This window comes from Stigmatopora nigra, chromosome 2 (genome assembly GCF_051989575.1).
Source record: "Stigmatopora nigra isolate UIUO_SnigA chromosome 2, RoL_Snig_1.1, whole genome shotgun sequence".
Classification (NCBI taxonomy): Eukaryota; Metazoa; Chordata; class Actinopteri; order Syngnathiformes; family Syngnathidae; genus Stigmatopora; species Stigmatopora nigra.
Genome location: NC_135509.1, coordinates 18,554,283 through 18,576,804, shown reverse-complemented (window position 1 = coordinate 18,576,804; position 22,522 = coordinate 18,554,283). Strand labels below are relative to the sequence as shown.

The window sequence follows — 22,522 nt, the reverse complement described above, 5'->3', positions numbered from 1 at the left end:
AAAAGTTGAAAGTCAAGAATGATTCCTAGGGATTTAAATTATTGAACTAAATTGATTGCGTTTCTTCAGACAAAAACGTTGGGGTTACTGTGATATGTCGCATGTCATTATTTATATTGTTTTATTAACGAAATAAGCATGGAATGACGATAGTATTGTTAATTTCATAATGCAAGTAACCCAAATATCATGAATTTGTTTGGTCCAAAATAAAAAATGGTTGTGTAACAAAGAGCACAGGGAGGTAAACAATTTACTAAATGTTGAGGAAAAATGGACATTGTCTTTCTAAAATATCCTTGGACAAAGACAAGTGATTCAATTGCAGTGTCTGGAATGCACTGTAAGTGACGAAAGCGTGTTCTTTATTGAGTTTGAGGTAATGTGCTGCCCCCCACTGGTCAATTTGCTATTCATCATTCTACTTGAGTCTCGAGTTTCATCGCAAGTTTCTGTAGCATTTTTAACAATCAATTTGAAGCCACACCTCACTCTTACCTGTGCGTGTTTGTCTTTTCAGTTCTTCTTTCTTAGTTAATCCTTAACTTCTTGCTCCTCCATATTGGGGATACCAGGTCAAAATAGATGCGGAATTGCGAAAAGAAAGATTATTGAGAGGGTGGCGTTCACGTGAGCAGAGCAAGTTCTGGGTCTCCTGTTTAGTAGTTAAAGAACAATTACATTACAGCGCCTCCTCTGCTTTATCCAAATTATTCATTTTATAAAAAGCATTCTTCAATTTACTATCAACATATCATTTTAGTATACATTTTTATAAACATATATTTATTTATAAAAATAACCCGAACCCGAAGTAATGATTTCAGGCTCGACTTGACTCGAATTTTGGGTCAGGTTTTGTTGGGCTCGGCCGCAAGATCTTACATCTAATCCCCAGAACTAAATATTATTAAAAATCTGTGGTGTGATTTAAAGCGGGCTGTCCATGCTCGGAAACCATCAAATTTGACCGAACTGGAGATGTTTAGTAAAGAATAACGGTCAAAAATACCTTCAACCAGAATCCAGACCCTCATTGGAAGCTATAGTGAGCATTTAGAGGCAGTTAATTCTGCTAAATAGTGATGTAATTGTTCTGTTAGTGTTCCCAAATTTATGCACGTGCCTACTTTTGTTTAAGTAATTTGTGCATACTTTCGGTGAATCCAATAAACATTTCACTTCTCAAATATCACTGTGCTTGTTTGCTATATGATACATTTAACTGAAATTGCTGATCCAAACAACTAATGATTCAAATACTGTCTATCTGAACCTGTCTATCTGAAATACTGTCTATCTGAACCATTTGTATTTAAAGAAAATTATCACAACACAGAAAACCAATTTTATCACATGACAAAAGGTTACATTTCATACATTCAAGACCTTAAAGAATAAAGATCAAAAAGAAAGAATGACATTAGGGATTCAACTTAGCACTTCTCATTCTGCACTGCCCTGTATGATTTCTCGAATATTTTGTGCGTCTGCCTGCAATGCTTCATTGCATGGGTCAATCATCAGTGCAGTCTGGTATTCTTGTAATCCTGTGAAAACAATTAACATTATTAGATTAGGAATGCACCATAATGGAAATTCCTGGAAAGTGAATACAGTAATACCTTGAGATACAAGCCTAATGAGTTCCAGGAATTAGCTTGTATGTCAATTTACTCGTATCTCAAATAATTTTTTTTCTCATGGGAAATATCTATAGTAATTCCTTGAGATAAAAGCTGAATGCGTTCGGGGACCATATTGTGTCTTTGAATGTTTCCAGAAATAAGAATCATAAATTCCCCACGACTGGTAAGATTTAATCTGGTCAGTAATCACTCGAAGAGAATGTGGGCATCAATCCCACTGCCTCTCACATGCTAAGCGAGCACTCTACCATTTGAGCTAATTCCCCTTAGCTTTAGCCCTCTTGGACCAGTGAAAAAAAATATTTTTATCATGGTTTCGGCGAAGAACGCCAGTCCCATTGATTCCCACCTTCCTCAGAAAATAAAGGGAGAATGTGGGCATTCATCCCACTGCGTCTCACATACTAAGCGAGCGCTCTGCCACTTGAGCTAATTCCCCTCACTATATACACTCCTGGACCAGTGAAATTAAACATATTTTTTTCTTAGTTTCGGGGGAAAAGTGTCAGTACCATTGATTCCCACCTTCCTCAGAACATAAATGGAGAATGAGGGCATTGATCCCACTGCCTCTCACATGCAAAGCGAGCGCTCTACCATTTGAGCTAATTCCCCTTATGGTACACACACCTGAACCAGTGAAAAAAAACAAATGTTTTCTTAGTTTCGGGGAAAAGTGTTGGTACCATTGATTCCCACGTTCCTCAGAACATAAATGGAGAATGTGGACATTGATCCCACTGCCTCTCACATGCTAAGCAAGCGCTCTACCACTTGAGCTAATTCCCCTTAGTATCAGCACCCCTGGACCAGTGAAAAAAAAAGATATTTTTATCATGGTTTCGGTGCAGAATACCAGTCCCATTGATTCCCACCTTCCTCAGAACATAAATGGAGAATAAGGGCATCGACCCCACTGCCTCTCACATGCAAAGCGAGCGCTCTACCACTTGAGCTAATTCCCGTTAGCATCATTCCCCCTGGACCAGTGAAAAAAATATATTTTTATCATGGTTTCGGTGCAGAACACCAGTCCCATTGATTCCCACCTTCCTCAGAACATAAATGGAGAATGTGGGCATTGATCCCACTGCCTCTCACATGCATAGCAAGCGCTCTACCATTTGAGCTAATTCCCCTAACAGCATACACTCCTGGACCAGTAAAAAAAAAAACTTATTTTTTTCTTAGTTTCGGGGGAAAAGTGTCAGTACCATTGATTCCCACCTTCCTCAGAACATAAATGGAGAATGTGGGCATTGATCCCACTGCCTCTCACATGCTAAGCAAGCGCTCTACCACTTTTTTCTTAGTTTCGGGGGAAAAGTGTCAGTACCGTTGATTCCCACCTTCCTCAGAACATAAATGGAGAATGTGGGCATTTGAGCTAATTCCCCTTATGGTTTTCGCTCCTGGACCAGTGAAAATGAAATTATTTTTTTCTTAGTTTCGGGGGAAAAGTGTCAGTACCATTGATTCCCACCTTCCTCAAAACATAAATAGAGAATGTGGGCATTGGTCCCACTGCCTCTCACATGCAAAGCGAGCGCTCTACCATTTGAGCTAATTCCCCTTATGGTATTCACTCCTGGACCAGTGAAAAAAAACTTATTTTTTTTTCTTAGTTTCGGGGGAAAAGTGTCAGTACCATTGATTCCCACCTTCCTCAGAACATAAATGGAGAATGTGGGCAATGATCCCACTGCCTCTCACATGCAAAGCGAGCGCTCTACCATTTGAGCTAATTCCCCTTATGGTTTTCACCCCTGGACCAGTGAAAAAAAACATATTTTTTTCTTAGTTTCGGGGGAAAAGTGTCAGTACCATTGATTCCCACCTTCCTCAGAACATAAATGGAGAGTGTGGGCATCGATCCCACTGCCCCTCGCATGCTAAGCGAGTGCTCTACCATTTGAGCTAATTCCCCTTATGGTTTTCACTCCTGGACCAGTGAAAAAGAAACTTTTTTTTTCTTAGTTTCGGGGGAAAAGTGTCAGTACCATTGATTCCCACCTTCCTCAGAACATAAATGGAGAATGTGGGCATTGATCCCACTGCCTCTCACATGCAAAGCGAGCGCTCAACCACTTGAGCTAATTCCCCTTATGGTACTCTCTTGTGGACAAGTGGTAAAAAACTTATTTTTTCTTAGTTTCGGGGGAAAAGTGTCAGTACCATTGATTCCCACCTTCCTCAGAACATAAATGGAGAATGTGGGCATTGATCCCACTGCCTCTCACATGCAAAGCGAGCACTCTACCACTTGAGCCAATTCCCCTTATGGTACACACTTGTGGACCAGTAAAAAAAACTTATTTTTTTTCTTAGTTTCGGGGGAAAAGTGTCAGTACCATTGATTCCCACCTTCCTCTGAACATAAATAAAAATGTGGGCACAGATCCCACTGCCTCTCACATGCAAAGCGAGCGCTCTACCATTAGAACTAATACCCCTTATGGCTTTCACTCCTGGACCAGTGAAAATAAAATTATTTTTTTCTTAGTTTCGGGGGAAAAGTGTCAGTACCATTGATTCCCACCTTCCTCAGAACATAAATGGAGAATGTGGGCATTGATCCCACTGCCTCTCACATGCAAAGCGAGCGCTCTACCATTTGAGCTAATTCCCCTTACGGTTTTCACTCCTGGACCAGTGAAAATAAAATTATTTTTTTCTTAGTTTCGGGGGAAAAGTGTCAGTACCATTGATTCCCACCTTCCTCAGAACATAAATGGAGAATGTGGGCATTGATCCCACTGCCTCTCACATGCAAAGCGAGCGCTCTACCACTTGAGCTAATTCCCCTTATGGTACACTCTTGTGGACAAGTGGAAAAAAACTTATTTTTTCTTAGTTTCGGGGGAAAAGTGTCAGTACCATTGATTCCCACCTTCCTCAGAACATAAATGGAGAATGTGGGCATTGATCCCACTGCCTCTCACATGCAAAGCGAGCGCTCTACCATTTGAGCTAATTCCCCTTACGGATTTCACTCCTGGACCAGTGAAAAAAAACTTAATTTTTTCTTTGTTTCGGGGGGAAAGTGTCAGTACCATTGATTCCCACCTTCCTCAGAACATAAATGGAGAATGTGGGCATTGATCCCACTGCCTCTCACATGCAATGCGAGCGCTCTACCATTTGAGCTAATTCCCCTTATGGTTTTCACTCCTGGACCAGTGAAAAAAAACTTATTTTTTTCTTAGTTTCGGGGGAAAAGTGTCAGTACCATTGATTCCCACCTTCCTCAGAACATAAATGGAGAATGTGGGCATTGATCCCACTGCCTCTCACATGCTAAGCGAGCGCTCTACCACTTGAGCTAATTCCCCTTATGGTACACTCTTGTGGACAAGTGGAAAAAAACTTATTTTTTCTTAGTTTCGGGGGAAAAGTGTCAGTACCATTGATTCCCACCTTCCTCAGAACATAAATGGAGAATGTGGGCATTGATCCCACTGCCTCTCACATGCAAAGCGAGCGCTCTACCATTTGAGCTAATTCCCCTTACGGTTATCACTTCTGGACCAGTGAAAAAAACTTATTTTTTTCTTAGTTTCGGGGGGAAAGTGTCAGTACCATTGATTCCCACCTTCCTCAGAACATAAATGGAGAATGTGGGCATTGATCCCACTGCCTCTCACATGCTAAGCGAGCGCTCTACCACTTGAGCTAATTCCCCTTATGGTATACACTCCTGGACCAGTGAAAAAATACTTATTTTTTTCTTAGTTTCGGGGGAAAAGTGTCAGTACCATTGATTCCCACCTTCCTCAGAACATAAATGGAGAATGTGGGCATCGATCCCACTGCCTCTCACATGCTAAGCGAGCGCTCTACCACTTGAGCTAATTCCCCTTATGTTACACACGTGTGGACCAGTGAAAAAAAACTTATTTTTTCTTAGTTTCGGGGGAAAAGTGTCAGTACCATTGATTCCCACCTTCCTCAGAACATAAATGGAGAATGTGGGCATTGATCCCACTGCCTCTCACATGCAAAGCGAGCGCTCTACCATTTGAGCTAATTCCCCTTACGGATTTCACTCCTGGACCAGTGAAAAAAAAATTTAATTTTTTCTTTGTTTCGGGGGGAAAGTGTCAGTACCATTGATTCCCACCTTCCTCAGAACATAAATGGAGAATGTGGGCATTGATCCCACTGCCTCTCACATGCAATGCGAGTGTGACAGGGTGAAGTGATTGATGTTATACATGAGTGCAGGTGTTAAATTAAAAAGGGACTCATGCCGCTAGTGTGACAGGGTTAAGTAGTTGATGTTAGACATGAGTGCAGCAGGTGTTAAGTTGAAAGGGGACTCATGCCGCTAGCATGCGTTAAACAAGGGGCGATGACGTAATGACTAACCAATGGTCATAGACCTTGGTAGGGTATAATAACGGGCTATTCAGACAGTTATTCAAGTTGGTTTTTGGAAATACAACAAAGAGCCTGTCTGATTATTTCACCCGTCTTTTAAAGGTATGTTGCTTTGTTTTGTATAACGACTGAGTGTGAGATGTGCAAGAGGCAATAGTAGCATGTCAGAAAGAACGTAATGCTTAAGTGATGCTTGTTTACTTTTTTATGTGTGCGCGTAAATGTGCGAGGCTCGGGTATTGTTTACAGCAAGCTACCTTCGGCCGCTGATTATTTACTTTTTCATGTGTGCGAGTAAATGTGCGAGTCTCGGGTATTGTTTAAAGCGAGCTACCTTCGACCGTGGGTTGTTGACTTTTTTTTTATGTGTGTGCGCGAATGTGCGCGTCTCGGGCGCATTGTCTACAGCAGGCTACTTTCGGCCGCCGTTATAACAGTAGCATAATAGTATGCAGTAAATGACGGCCGGAACAAAAGGTAACAAGTTACAATACTCATAAGTTATAATCGTTTATGCAGCAAGTACATTGCTTTGGATTATAACGGGTTGTTAATATGTTACTATGGATATATTTGAGTGTTATTGTATATTATGTTTTGTGTGAATTGCTTAAATAACAAGTTGGTTTTTGGAAATACAACAAAGAGCCTGTCTGATTATTTCACCCGTCTTTTAAAGGCGAAATACTACCACCTTCTACCCGTGGAAAATCACGGGTACAACATTTTTGGAGGCACCGCTGGGATTTGCTGCTTTGATGTCCAGTATTCACAACCTGAGTACTGAATGCTGAGCCCGCAAAACCTAAACCACAACCAGGATCAAGACAGTGAGAAGAGGTGTTGCTGTTAAAGGGACGTGAAGTTGGCAGAGTACTCGTCATCTGAGGCCAGTAGAGATCATCAGAGAGACGGTAAAAACGTGCCAGTTCAGTGTTCACTTTTGCATCATAAACCAAACTCCTACCGTGTTGAGAAAATGGAAATGGAACGGGAGCAAGTACGCATAGAGGTAGAAGAAATGTTGTGCAAGCTAACAGTTAATGACCTGTTAGAAATATGTGATTTCCTTAACATAGGGAAAACGAAACGCATATCAGAATGCAAATTGTTGTGTCACATCACTAACCACCTGGAAAGGAACGAACTCAAAGACGAGGATCAAGGTATGTCTGAGTTGTTAAAATTGAAGGAGAAAATAGATGAGATGAGGCATGAAGGCAAAGGGGCTGAAAATGGGAAGCCAGGATCTTTGCCCCAGCTACCCGCCGCGGGGGACATTCAAAGGGACGTGCCTCCCCAGTACCCGCCAAGCTCATACTGGCGGAAAGATTTTAAGATTGCGGGTCAAATAGGTGAACCAGGCCAAAAGGACAAGCTGACGTTCTCCAGTCTGGTTCACCAAATTGAAAAGGGAACGAGTAGGGGGTACCAGGACGTGGAAATTGTTGACGCTGTGATCAGAGCTATCTCCCCTGGTCTACAACTCAGAAACTATCTGGAAGAAAAAGCTAATCTTACCCTGCCCACACTCAATTGCGTCCTCCGTGCTCATTTTCAGGAGAGGAGTGCTACCGACCTTTACAAACAGTTAACTTCGGAAGCACAGCAGATCAGGGAGACCCCGCAAAGTTTTGTCATGCGAGTGTTGGGTCTGAGACAGAAAGTATTGTTTGCATCCCGTGAGGCAGAATCGGGGCTTCAGTACGACCCAAGCCTAGTACAGCGTATGTGTTTACACACAATACTCACTGGGCTTCAGAGCGACAATATACGCATGGATATGCAGCCACTCTTGTTGGACTGCCGAACGTCCGATGAACTATTATTGGACAGGCTAAACATAGCCTGCGCTAATGAAGAAGAAAGAAAAAATAAAAGGAGGCTTGGTACTCCACAGGCAGCGAGACAAGTGAACCAGGTACAGTCGGAAGACCTGCTACCTTCTAATCGGCCTGCCGAAGAAAAAGCTAAAATGTCTCCGGAAGTAAAAGCGGAGCTTGCCAAACTGCATAACCGTTTCGCGCCTCTTGAAGGTCTCAGTGCCGATGTCGCTCAGATTAAAGAGGCGTTACAACAGACTCGGTTCCAGCATCAGTCCTACCCCCCGCCCTCTGGCAGGAGACCAGTGATGGACCCCCAGGCACCTACGGTCCGACAAAATTATTACAACCAGCCACCAACACCTCACTGGAACACAGGCCGCCCCGCCTATGTCCCGAGGAGGTGTTTTGTCTGCCAGCAGGAAGGGCGAGATGTTCCGTGCACGCATTGCTATCGGTGTGGAAGCGAAGAACATTTCCAAGCTGGCTGTAAAAGCCGAGTTGTCAGGCCACAAAGAGAAGCCCCTTTAAACAACTAATGGTTGCCCCTGCGGGACGAGGGTCAACCATGAAGAGAGAAAGGTTCCAACGATTCCCACATAGTGACCGGGGGAAACTTCCCCGCAGAGATAAAGGCATTCCCAACCGATCACCCCCGGCAATAATAGGTCATCAACATAAAATTACCTCTCTAGTTGGAAGGCAATGTCTAGTGCAGTGTTACATAAATGGTCACCAACTACAAGCATTATGGGACACAGGCTCACAAGTTTCAATCATTGATGAAAGGTGGAAAGATGAATATTTACCTGACGTGCAACTGAGAAATGTGTCAGAAATATTAGAAACATCTGCAGACCTGACATTGATTGCAGCAAATGGGATTGAGATGCCTTTTATTGGGTGGGTGGAGACAACATTCCATCTAGTCTCAATGGTAAACACAGAAGAACCATTGATTATCCCAATGCTGGTAACCAGCGGGCATCATCTGTCCCATCCCATTATTGGTTTTAATGTCATCGAACATATTCTGGCACAGACTGAAGTACATCAACAGCACCTTGCTGTGAGTAGTGCTTTCCCCAGTCTTAAAAGAAACGAGGTGAAGACTTTGATTCAGGCCGTCAGTGCGGAACAGAGAGATCAATATGTGGTGAGAACTAAGAAGAACAGGGTCTTGGTACCCAAACACACCATTATTCAAGTTGAGTGTCGGGTAGCTGCCACACCTTTTAAAGAGGGCACAAGTGTTCTGTTCCAACCAGATGCGAATTCCCAGTGGCCAGATGGTCTTGAGTTCAACGACACCTTGGTCAGAATAAGAAAAGGGTTTTCCCCTGTAATCAAAGTTGATGTCTCGAATCCAACGGGCCATGATATTGTCTTACCCGGGCGCACTGTAATTGGCACAGTACAAAGCGTTTTGACTATACTTCCTGCTGAAATTTTTGAACCAACCCCAGCACCAATTGCAGTGAACCATACCAGCACTCACACCCCATTCAAGACGGGTGAACAATGGGACCCACCTGTAGATGTAAGTCACTTGACAGAGAAGCAAAGACAAATAGTCAAACGAATGCTGAGAGAAGAGTGTCACTCCTTCTCCACCTCAGACAATGATATTGGCCGCATTGACAGATTACAAATGACTATCTCACTCAAAGACACTGAGCCAGTCAAGCGTTCATATATGTCGGTGCCCCGACCATTGTACCAAGAGATGAAGGGGTATCTCCATGACTTAATAGCACAAGGCTGGGTGAGAAAGTCAAACTCATCATACTCCTCGCCAGTCGTGTGTGTCAGAAAAAAAGATGGAACCCTTCGTTTGTGTGTAGACTACAGAGATTTAAATAGAAAGACACATCCCGATCGGCAGCCGATCCCCAGAGTCCAAGACATCATGGACAGCTTGGGCGGAAACTCTTGGTTTTCCCTCCTCGACCAGGGGAAGGCCTATCACCAGGGATTTGTGTCTGAAGAATGCCGAGCAATGACTGCTTTTGTTACCCCCTGGGGACTATATGAGTGGATACGTATCCCTTTTGGTCTCATGAACGCTCCTGCATCGTTTCAGCGTTGCATGGAAGAATGCCTGGAAGGACTCCGGGACAACATATGCATCCCTTACTTGGATGACACGCTGGTGTTCAGCAAGACTTTTGAAGGGCATGTAGAAAATGTGAGACGAGTGTTGTGTCGCCTCAGAGAGTATGGGATAAAACTAAAACCCAGCAAGTGCAATCTTTTCAAAGCTGAGGTTCGCTACTTGGGTCGAATCGTCTCGGCAGAGGGAAGTAGAATAGATCCTGCAGATTTTGAAGCTGTTCGATCACTGAAAGACGTTAAACCACACACTGTGGGTCAACTCAGAAAGATGCTTGGTCTTCTGACTTATTATAGACAATATATAAAAGACTTTTCCCGAAGAGCGAGTTGTCTGTATGACCTTCTGAAAATGGACCAAAGTGATGCCCGAAACAAAACAAAGACAAAGAAACCAAGCCATGTCGTTCCGTCAAACAAGCCGATCGTGTGGACTGATGAGCACCAGCAGGCGCTTGAACAATTGATTGAATGCCTGCTCCATCCACCAGTATTAGGGTTCCCAGATTTTACCCAGCCCTTCATCGTACATACTGATGCCTCACACCAAGGGTTAGGTGCAGTGTTATGTCAGAAACAGGATGGTAAACTTAGAGTCATTGCCTACGGCTCCCGCACATTGACAGCAGCTGAAAAGAATTATCACTTGCACTCTGGGAAACTGGAATTTTTGGCCCTAAAATGGGCGATCACTGACAAGTTTCGAGATTATCTGTACTATGCCACAGCATTCACTGTATATAGCGACAACAACCCACTCACATACATTCTTTCCACTGCAAAGCTAAATGCAACCACTTCTAGGTGGGTGGCAGAACTGGCCGATTTCCACTTCACAATAAAATATAGGCCAGGGAGGGAAAACAAAGATGCTGATGCTTTGTCAAGGATGCCACTGGATGTTGAGGCTTTGATGAAAGAATGTTCTGAGGAACTGCCACCCGATGCTATCGTTGCCGCGATCCAAGCAGTCAGGGCACAGGAAGTATTCCCTTTGATGCCGCCTTCATTTCAAATCTGTTGTTCAGTCACAGATGTAGAGGCGACAGCTGCTGCGTCAATCAACCCTGTGCCAAAAGAAGAGATAAGGAAAGCACAACAATTGGACCTGGTCATTCGTCCGGTGTTGAATTATAAGCGGTCAGGTGGTAAGCCATCGGCTGAGGAATTGAAGGCGCTCTGCCCAAAGACAAAATGCTTGCTCAGGCAGTGGGAGAAATTGATAATAGACAGTGACGGGGTTCTGTGCAGAACCACAACGACCCGTAATCAGATGGTCCTGCCAGAACAATATCGAGGAACAGTCATGCAAGAGTTGCATAACAATATGGGGCACCAGGGCGTCGACCGCACAGTATCCCTTGTGCGTGACCGTTTCTTCTGGCCGTATATGCAGTCTGATATTGAACATTATGTGACGAGAACCTGCCATTGTCTCAAACAAAAGAAACCATGCCAGGAACAGAGAGCGCCATTGACAAATATTGTGACAACACAACCCTTTGAGCTGGTCTGCATTGACTTTCTTCATCTTGATAGATGTAAAGGCGGATATGAATATATCCTCGTCATAGTTGACCACTTTACACGTTTTGTCCAAGCATATGCCACCACCACCAAGTCAGGAAAAGCTGCTGCAAACCTTATCTTCAATGACTTTGCTCTGAAGTTTGGGTTCCCCGTACGTATCCACCACGATCAGGGAAGAGAATTTGAAAACCAGTTGTTCACCCAGCTGAAGAAACTCAGTGGAATGGCTGGATCAAGGACAACACCGTATCACCCGATGGGTAATGGTCAAGTGGAACGAATGAACAGAACACTACTGCAGATGCTCAGAACACTGACTGAGACACAGAAATCGAATTGGAAGAAGTCTTTGAACAAACTTGTGCATGCTTACAACTGTACCCGTTGTGATGTGACAGGTTATTCACCATTTTATCTACTGTTCGGGAGATCGCCAAGGCTCCCAGTGGACATGCTCTTTGGACTGTGCAACAGGTCCGATACAGATGGACAGCAGGACTATGTGGAGAAATGGAGACGAGGGATGGAGGAGGCGTACACCATTGCCACCGAGAACGCACGGAAAGCGGCAGAAAAAGGTAAAAAGCACTATGACACTAAAGTAAGGAGTTCTGTGCTACAACCAGGAGAACGCGTCCTGATAAAAAACCTGACACCAAGAGGAGGACCTGGGAAGCTCCGTGACTTCTGGGAAGATACAGTTCACACAGTGGTGAAGCAAATGGGATCTGACCTACCAATTTATGAAGTTAGGCCAGAAAGAGGTAAAGATCGTTCCAGAATTCTGCACAGAAATCTACTAATGTCTTGTGACCATTTGCCCGTTGAGATAAGACCAGAAGAAGGGAAAATCGGCACGAGGACGCCGAGAAAGAAACAGCAGCCGGCATCTCATCAGGAGTCAGACGAAGAAAGCGATGACGAAGATGACTCCCACTATGAGCTACGCCAGCTAAATGAGAGAGGTGCCCAGGAGATGGAGCCGGAGCGCGGGCCACTGCCTGTGGACCAGACACACGAAGTGAGGGGCCCTGCTTCCGGACCAGTACAAGTGGAAGAGGACCATCAGCTGGAGGACCTGCCTGGTGAGGGAGCAAACCCTCCTCTTGAAGGTCCTAGTGATGAGCAGTTCTCAGAGACTTCCCCGCCAACCGCCGTGACGGAACCTGAGGCGCTGACTGATGAACGGCCGAGAAGGGAGAGACACCCACCACGGCGTACGACCTATGACCATCTTGGAATCCCCTCCTGTTATAGTACACAGTCACCGCAGGAGCGGCTAACTGTTTACCCTGCACCAGGAGTGGCCCCTTGGTTAGTACACCTGCATCCATATTACCTGCAGCCACCTTTTTTGTTTGGACTCCAACAAGCTTGAACATACAAGGACGACTGTCATGGACTGTCATGGACTGTTATGGACTGTTATGGACTGTGATTACTGTGCCATCCAGTAAAACGTGGACCGTACGAGTTGTGGATTATATTTGAACTGTGGCCGTGCCGCCTGGACTGTAATGAGCATCGGCTCACCAAAGTGGAAATGTTTGGGAGCATATTAATGTCGGGACGACATTTGTTTTTGTGGGGGAGAGTGTGACAGGGTGAAGTGATTGATGTTATACATGAGTGCAGGTGTTAAATTAAAAAGGGACTCATGCCGCTAGTGTGACAGGGTTAAGTAGTTGATGTTAGACATGAGTGCAGCAGGTGTTAAGTTGAAAGGGGACTCATGCCGCTAGCATGCGTTAAACAAGGGGCGATGACGTAATGACTAACCAATGGTCATAGACCTTGGTAGGGTATAATAACGGGCTATTCAGACAGTTATTCAAGTTGGTTTTTGGAAATACAACAAAGAGCCTGTCTGATTATTTCACCCGTCTTTTAAAGGTATGTTGCTTTGTTTTGTATAACGACTGAGTGTGAGATGTGCAAGAGGCAATAGTAGCATGTCAGAAAGAACGTAATGCTTAAGTGATGCTTGTTTACTTTTTTATGTGTGCGCGTAAATGTGCGAGGCTCGGGTATTGTTTACAGCAAGCTACCTTCGGCCGCTGATTATTTACTTTTTCATGTGTGCGAGTAAATGTGCGAGTCTCGGGTATTGTTTAAAGCGAGCTACCTTCGACCGTGGGTTGTTGACTTTTTTTTTATGTGTGTGCGCGAATGTGCGCGTCTCGGGCGCATTGTCTACAGCAGGCTACTTTCGGCCGCCGTTATAACAGTAGCATAATAGTATGCAGTAAATGACGGCCGGAACAAAAGGTAACAAGTTACAATACTCATAAGTTATAATCGTTTATGCAGCAAGTACATTGCTTTGGATTATAACGGGTTGTTAATATGTTACTATGGATATATTTGAGTGTTATTGTATATTATGTTTTGTGTGAATTGCTTAAATAACAAGTTGGTTTTTGGAAATACAACAAAGAGCCTGTCTGATTATTTCACCCGTCTTTTAAAGGCGAAATACTACCACCTTCTACCCGTGGAGGAAAATCACGGGTACAACACGAGCGCTCTACCATTTGAGCTAATTCCCCTTATGGTTTTCACTCCTGGACCAGTGAAAAAAAACTTATTTTTTTCTTAGTTTCGGGGGAAAAGTGTCAGTACCATTGATTCCCACCTTCCTCAGAACATAAATGGAGAATGTGGGCATTGATCCCACTGCCTCTCACATGCTAAGCGAGCGCTCTACCACTTGAGCTAATTCCCCTTATGGTACACTCTTGTGGACAAGTGGAAAAAAACTTATTTTTTCTTAGTTTCGGGGGAAAAGTGTCAGTACCATTGATTCCCTCCTTCCTCAGAACATAAATGGAGAATGTGGGCATTGATCCCACTGCCTCTCACATGCAAAGCGAGCGCTCTACCATTTGAGCTAATTCCCCTTACGGATTTCACTCCTGGACCAGTGAAAAAAAACTTAATTTTTTCTTTGTTTCAGGGGGGAAAGTGTCAGTACCATTGATTCCCACCTTCCTCAGAACATAAATGGAGAATGTGGGCATTGATCCCACTGCCTCTCACATGCAAAGCGAGCGCTCTACCATTTGAGCTAATTCCCCTTACGGTTTTCACTCCTGGACCAGTGAAAAAAACTTATTTTTTTCTTAGTTTCGGGGGAAAAGTGTCAGTACCATTGATTCCCACCTTCCTCAGAACATAAATGGAGAATGTGGGCATCGATCCCACTGCCTCTCACATGCTAAGCGAGCGCTCTACCACTTGAGCTAATTCCCCTTATGGTACACACATGTGGACCAGTGAAAAAAAACTTATTTTTTTCTTTGTTTCGGGGGGAAAGTGTCAGTACCATCGATTCCCACCTTCCTCAGAACATAAATGGAGAATGTGGGCATTGATCCCACTGCCTCTCACATGCAAAGCGAGCGCTCTACCATTTGAGCTAATTCCCCTTACAGATTTCACTCCTGGACCAGTGAAAAAAAACTTATTTTTTTCTTAGTTTCGGGGGAAAAGTGTCAGTACCATTGATTCCCACCTTCCTCAGAACATAAATGGAGAATGTGGGCATTGATCCCACTGCCTCTCACATGCAAAGCGAGCGCTCTACCATTTGAGCTAATTCCCCTTATGGTTTTCACTCCTGGACCAGTGAAAAAAAACGTATTTTTTTCTTAGTTTCGGGGGAAAAGTGTCAGTACCATTGATTCCCACCTTCCTCAGAACATAAATGGAGAATGTGGGCATTGATCCCACTGCCTCTCACATGCTCAGCGAGCGCTCTACCACTTGAGCTAATTCCCCTTATGGTATACACTCCTGGACCAGTGAAAAAAAACTTATTTTTTTCTTAGTTTCGGGGGAAAAGTGTCAGTACCATTGATTCCCACCTTCCTCAGAACATAAATGGAGAATGTGGGCATCGATCCCACTGCCTCTCACATGCTAAGCGAGCGCTCTACCACTTGAGCTAATTCCCCTTATGGTACACACGTGTGGACCAGTGAAAAAAAACTTATTTTTTTCTTTGTTTCGGGGGGAAAGTGTCAGTACCATTGATTCCCACCTTCCTCAGAACATAAATGGAGAATGTGGGCATTGATCCCACTGCCTCTCACATGCTAAGCGAGCGCTCTACCACTTGAGCTAATTCCCCTTATGGTACACTCTTGTGGACAAGTGGAAAAAAACTTATTTTTTCTTAGTTTCGGGGGAAAAGTGTCAGTACCATTGATTCCCACCTTCCTCAGAACATAAATGGAGAATGTGGGCATTGATCCCACTGCCTCTCACATGCAAAGCGAGCGCTCTACCATTTGAGCTAATTCCCCTTACGGATTTCACTCCTGGACCAGTGAAAAAAAATTTAATTTTTTCTTTGTTTCGGGGGGAAAGTGTCAGTACCATTGATTCCCACCTTCCTCAGAACATAAATGGAGAATGTGGGCATTGATCCCACTGCCTCTCACATGCAATGCGAGCGCTCTACCATTTGAGCTAATTCCCCTTGTGGTTTTCACTCCTGGACCAGTGAAAAAAAACTTATTTTTTTCTTAGTTTCGGGGGAAAAGTGTCAGTACCATTGATTCCCACCTTCCTCAGAACATAAATGGAGAATGTGGGCATTGATCCCACTGCCTCTCACATGCTAAGCGAGCGCTCTACCACTTGAGCTAATTCCCCTTATGGTACACTCTTGTGGACAAGTGGAAAAAAACTTATTTTTTCTTAGTTTCGGGGGAAAAGTGTCAGTACCATTGATTCCCACCTTCCTCAGAACATAAATGGAGAATGTGGGCATTGATCCCACTGCCTCTCACATGCAAAGCGAGCGCTCTACCATTTGAGCTAATTCCCCTTACAGATTTCACTCCTGGACCAGTGAAAAAAAACTTATTTTTTTCTTAGTTTCGGGGGAAAAGTGTCAGTACTATTGATTCCCACCTTCCTCAGAACATAAATGGAGAATGTGGGCATTGATCCCACTGCCTCTCACATGCTCAGCGAGCGCTCTACCACTTGAGCTAATTCCCCTTATGGTATACACTCCTGGACCAGTGAAAAAAAACTTATTTTTTTCTTAGTTTCGGGGGAAAAGTGTCAGTACCATTGATTCCCACCTTCCTCAGAACATAAATGGAGAATGTGGGCATTGATCCCACTGCCTCTCACATGCAAAGCGAGCGCTCTACCATTTGAGCTAATTCCCCTTACGGATTTCACTCCTGGACCAGTGAAAAAAAACTTAATTTTTTCTTTGTTTCAGGGGGGAAAGTGTCAGTACCATTGATTCCCACCTTCCTCAGAACATAAATGGAGAATGTGGGCATTGATCCCACTGCCTCTCACATGCAAAGCGAGCGCTCTACCATTTGAGCTAATTCCCCTTACGGTTTTCACTCCTGGACCAGTGAAAAAAACTTATTTTTTTCTTAGTTTCGGGGGAAAAGTGTCAGTACCATTGATTCCCACCTTCCTCAGAACATAAATGGAGAATGTGGGCATCGATCCCACTGCCTCTCACATGCTAAGCGAGCGCTCTACCACTTGAGCTAATTCCCCTTATGGTACACACATGTGGACCAGTGAAAAAAAACTTATTTTTTTCTTTGTTTCGGGGGGAAAGTGTCAGTACCATCGATTCCCACCTTCCTCAGAACATAAATGGAGAATGTGGGCATTGATCCCACTGCCTCTCACATGCAAAGCGAGCGCTCTACCATTTGAGCTAATTCCCCTTACAGATTTCACTCCTGGACCAGTGAAAAAAAACTTATTTTTTTCTTAGTTTCGGGGGAAAAGTGTCAGTACCATTGATTCCCACCTTCCTCAGAACATAAATGGAGAATGTGGGCATTGATCCCACTGCCTCTCACATGCAAAGCGAGCGCTCTACCATTTGAGCTAATTCCCCTTATGGTTTTCACTCCTGGACCAGTGAAAAAAAACGTATTTTTTTCTTAGTTTCGGGGGAAAAGTGTCAGTACCATTGATTCCCACCTTCCTCAGAACATAAATGGAGAATGTGGGCATTGATCCCACTGCCTCTCACATGCTCAGCGAGCGCTCTACCACTTGAGCTAATTCCCCTTATGGTATACACTCCTGGACCAGTGAAAAAAAACTTATTTTTTTCTTAGTTTCGGGGGAAAAGTGTCAGTACCATTGATTCCCACCTTCCTCAGAACATAAATGGAGAATGTGGGCATCGATCCCACTGCCTCTCACATGCTAAGCGAGCGCTCTACCACTTGAGCTAATTCCCCTTATGGTACACACGTGTGGACCAGTGAAAAAAAACTTATTTTTTTCTTTGTTTCGGGGGGAAAGTGTCAGTACCATTGATTCCCACCTTCCTCAGAACATAAATGGAGAATGTGGGCATTGATCCCACTGCCTCTCACATGCTAAGCGAGCGCTCTACCACTTGAGCTAATTCCCCTTATGGTACACTCTTGTGGACAAGTGGAAAAAAACTTATTTTTTCTTAGTTTCGGGGGAAAAGTGTCAGTACCATTGATTCCCACCTTCCTCAGAACATAAATGGAGAATGTGGGCATTGATCCCACTGCCTCTCACATGCAAAGCGAGCGCTCTACCATTTGAGCTAATTCCCCTTACGGATTTCACTCCTGGACCAGTGAAAAAAAATTTAATTTTTTCTTTGTTTCGGGGGGAAAGTGTCAGTACCATTGATTCCCACCTTCCTCAGAACATAAATGGAGAATGTGGGCATTGATCCCACTGCCTCTCACATGCAATGCGAGCGCTCTACCATTTGAGCTAATTCCCCTTGTGGTTTTCACTCCTGGACCAGTGAAAAAAAACTTATTTTTTTCTTAGTTTCGGGGGAAAAGTGTCAGTACCATTGATTCCCACCTTCCTCAGAACATAAATGGAGAATGTGGGCATTGATCCCACTGCCTCTCACATGCTAAGCGAGCGCTCTACCACTTGAGCTAATTCCCCTTATGGTACACTCTTGTGGACAAGTGGAAAAAAACTTATTTTTTCTTAGTTTCGGGGGAAAAGTGTCAGTACCATTGATTCCCACCTTCCTCAGAACATAAATGGAGAATGTGGGCATTGATCCCACTGCCTCTCACATGCAAAGCGAGCGCTCTACCATTTGAGCTAATTCCCCTTACAGATTTCACTCCTGGACCAGTGAAAAAAAACTTATTTTTTTCTTAGTTTCGGGGGAAAAGTGTCAGTACTATTGATTCCCACCTTCCTCAGAACATAAATGGAGAATGTGGGCATTGATCCCACTGCCTCTCACATGCTCAGCGAGCGCTCTACCACTTGAGCTAATTCCCCTTATGGTATACACTCCTGGACCAGTGAAAAAAAACTTATTTTTTTCTTAGTTTCGGGGGAAAAGTGTCAGTACCATTGATTCCCACCTTCCTCAGAACATAAATGGAGAATGTGGGCATCGATCCCACTGCCTCTCACATGCTAAGCGAGCGCTCTACCACTTGAGCTAATTCCCCTTATGGTACACACGTGTGGACCAGTGAAAAAAAACTTATTTTTTTCTTTGTTTCGGGGGGAAAGTGTCAGTACCATTGATTCCCACCTTCCTCAGAACATAAATGGAGAATGTGGGCATTGATCCCACTGCCTCTCACATGCTAAGCGAGCGCTCTACCACTTGAGCTAATTCCCCTTATGGTACACTCTTGTGGACAAGTGGAAAAAAACTTATTTTTTCTTAGTTTCGGGGGAAAAGTGTCAGTACCATTGATTCCCACCTTCCTCAGAACATAAATGGAGAATGTGGGCATTGATCCCACTGCCTCTCACATGCAAAGCGAGCGCTCTACCATTTGAGCTAATTCCCCTTACGGATTTCACTCCTGGACCAGTGAAAAAAAATTTAATTTTTTCTTTGTTTCGGGGGGAAAGTGTCAGTACCATTGATTCCCACCTTCCTCAGAACATAAATGGAGAATGTGGGCATTGATCCCACTGCCTCTCACATGCAATGCGAGCGCTCTACCATTTGAGCTAATTCCCCTTGTGGTTTTCACTCCTGGACCAGTGAAAAAAAACTTATTTTTTTCTTAGTTTCGGGGGAAAAGTGTCAGTACCATTGATTCCCACCTTCCTCAGAACATAAATGGAGAATGTGGGCATTGATCCCACTGCCTCTCACATGCTAAGCGAGCGCTCTACCATTAGAGCTAATTCCCCTTATGGTACACTCTTGTGGACAAGTGGAAAAAAACTTATTTTTTCTTAGTTTCGGGGGAAAAGTGTCAGTACCATTGATTCCCACCTTCCTCAGAACATAAATGGAGAATGTGGGCATTGATCCCACTGCCTCTCACATGCAAAGCGAGCGCTCTACCATTTGAGCTAATTCCCCTTACAGATTTCACTCCTGGACCAGTGAAAAAAAACTTATTTTTTTCTTAGTTTCGGGGGAAAAGTGTCAGTACCATTGATTCCCACCTTCCTCAGAACATAAATGGAGAATGTGGGCATTGATCCCACTGCCTCTCACATGCAAAGCGAGCGCTCTACCATTTGCGCTAATTCCCCTTATGGTTTTCACTCCTGGACCAGTGAAAAAAAACTTATTTTTTTCTTAGTTTCGGGGGAAAAGTGTCAGTACCATTGATTCCCACCTTCCTCAGAACATAAATGGAGAATGTGGGCATTGATCCCACTGCCTCTCACATGCAAAGCGAGCACTCTACCACTTGCGCTAATTCCCCTTATGGTTCTCTCTTGTGGACAAGTGGAAAAAAACTTATTTTTTCTTAGTTTCGGGGGAAAAGTGTCAGTACCATTGATTCCCACCTTCCTCAGAACATAAATGGAGAATGTGGGCATTGATCCCACTGCCTCTCACATGCAAAGCGAGCGCTCTACCACTTGAGCTAATTCCCCTTATGGTACACACTTGTGGACCAGTGAAAAAAAACTTATTTTTTTCTTAGTTTCGGGGGAAAAGTGTCAGTACCATTGATTCCCACCTTCCTCTGAACATAAATAAAAATGTGGGCACAGATCCCACCGCCTCTCACATGCAAAGCGAGCGCTCTACCATTAGAGCTAATACCCCTTATGGCTTTCACCCCTGGACCAGTGAAAAAAACTTATTTTTTTCTTAGTTTCGGGGGAAAAGTGACAGTACCATTGATTCCCACCTTCCTCAAAACATAAATGGAGAATGTGGGCATTGATCCCACTGCCTCTCACATGCAAAGCGAGCGCTCTACCATTTGAGCTAATTCCCCTTATGGTTTCCACTCCTGGACCAGTGAAAAAAAACTTATTTTTTTCTTAGTTTCGGGGGAAAAGTGTCAGTACCATTGAATCCCACCTTCCTCAGAACATAAATGGAGAATGTGGGCATTGATCCCACTGCCTCTCACATGCTAAGCGAGCGCTCTACCATTTGAGCTAATTCCCCTTATGGTTTTCACTCCTGGACCAGTGAAAAAAAACTTATTTTTTTCTTAGTTTCGGGGGAAAAGTGTCAGTACCATTGATTCCCACCTTCCTCAGAACATAAATGGAGAATGTGGGCATTGATCCCACTGCCTCTCACATGCTAAGCGAGCGCTCTACCACTTGAGCTAATTCCCCTTATGGTACACTCTTGTGGACAAGTGGAAAAAAACTTATTTTTTCTTAGTTTCGGGGGAAAAGTGTCAGTACCATTGATTCCCACCTTCCTCAGAACATAAATGGAGAATGTGGGCATTGATCCCACTGCCTCTCACATGCAAAGCGAGCGCTCTACCATTTGAGCTAATTCCCCTTACAGATTTCACTCCTGGACCAGTGAAAAAAAACTTATTTTTTTCTTAGTTTCGGGGGAAAAGTGTCAGTACCATTGATTCCCACCTTCCTCAGAACATAAATGGAGAATGTGGGCATTGATCCCACTGCCTCTCACATGCAAAGCGAGCGCTCTACCATTTGAGCTAATTCCCCTTATGGTTTTCACTCCTGGACCAGTGAAAAAAAACTTATTTTTTTCTTAGTTTCGGGGGAAAAGTGTCAGTACCATTGATTCCCACCTTCCTCAGAACATAAATGGAGAATGTGGGCATTGATCCCACTGCCTCTCACATGCAAAGCGAGCACTCTACCACTTGCGCTAATTCCCCTTATGGTTCTCTCTTGTGGACAAGTGGAAAAAAACTTATTTTTTCTTAGTTTCGGGGGAAAAGTGTCAGTACCATTGATTCCCACCTTCCTCAGAACATAAATGGAGAATGTGGGCATTGATCCCACTGCCTCTCACATGCAAAGCGAGCGCTCTACCACTTGAGCTAATTCCCCTTATGGTACACACTTGTGGACCAGTGAAAAAAAACTTATTTTTTTCTTAGTTTCGGTGGAAAAGTGTCAGTACCATTGATTCCCACCTTCCTCTGAACATAAATAAAAATGTGGGCACAGATCCCACTGCCTCTCACATGCAAAGCGAGCGCTCTACCATTAGAGCTAATACCCCTTATGGCTTTCACCCCTGGACCAGTGAAAAAAACTTATTTTTTTCTTAGTTTCGGGGGAAAAGTGACAGTACCATTGATTCCCACCTTCCTCAAAACATAAATGGAGAATGTGGGCATTGATCCCACTGCCTCTCACATGCAAAGCGAGCGCTCCACCATTTGAGCTAATTCCCCTTATGGTTTCCACTCCTGGACCAGTGAAAAAAAACTTATTTTTTTCTTAGTTTCGGGGGAAAAGTGTCAGTACCATTGAATCCCACCTTCCTCAGAACATAAATGGAGAATGTGGGCATTGATCCCACTGCCTCTCACATGCTAAGCGAGCGCTCTACCACTTGAGCTAATTCCCCTTATGGACACACTTGTGGACCAGTGAAAAAAAACTTATTTTTTTCTTAGTTTCGGGGGAAAAGTGTCAGTACCATTGATTCCCACCTTCCTCAGAACATAAATGGAGAATGTGGGCATTGATCCCACTGCCTCTCACATGCAAAGCGAGCGCTCTACCATTTGAGCTAATTCCCCTTATGGTTTTCACTCCTGGACCAGTGAAAAAAAACTTATTTTTTTC

General features: G+C 44.0%; 1 protein-coding gene and 6 non-coding genes across 7 annotated transcripts in view; all 7 read right to left on the bottom strand.

The window, feature by feature from the left end:
* Positions 1 to 1,334: 1,334 nt before the first annotated feature.
* The window catches only part of dnaaf4 (dynein axonemal assembly factor 4), a 40,495-nt gene continuing 19,307 nt past the window's right edge, over positions 1,335 to 22,522 (bottom strand). Inside the window, exon 10 of the mRNA XM_077710412.1 lies at positions 1,335 to 1,550. Coding sequence (XP_077566538.1) covers positions 1,447 to 1,550 — 104 coding nt within the window. The 3' untranslated portion in view covers positions 1,335 to 1,446. The remainder of the gene's footprint in view (positions 1,551 to 22,522) is intronic.
* On the bottom strand, positions 5,435 to 5,507 carry trnaa-agc (transfer RNA alanine (anticodon AGC)). Its single transcript has one exon. It is a non-coding gene; the product is annotated as a tRNA-Ala (tRNA).
* Positions 14,674 to 14,746, bottom strand: trnaa-agc (transfer RNA alanine (anticodon AGC)). The gene has a single exon. It is a non-coding gene; the product is annotated as a tRNA-Ala (tRNA).
* On the bottom strand, positions 15,378 to 15,450 carry trnaa-agc (transfer RNA alanine (anticodon AGC)). Its single transcript has one exon. It is a non-coding gene; the product is annotated as a tRNA-Ala (tRNA).
* On the bottom strand, positions 16,960 to 17,032 carry trnaa-agc (transfer RNA alanine (anticodon AGC)). The gene has a single exon. It is a non-coding gene; the product is annotated as a tRNA-Ala (tRNA).
* trnaa-agc (transfer RNA alanine (anticodon AGC)) lies at positions 17,664 to 17,736 on the bottom strand. The gene has a single exon. It is a non-coding gene; the product is annotated as a tRNA-Ala (tRNA).
* Positions 18,894 to 18,966, bottom strand: trnaa-agc (transfer RNA alanine (anticodon AGC)). Its single transcript has one exon. It is a non-coding gene; the product is annotated as a tRNA-Ala (tRNA).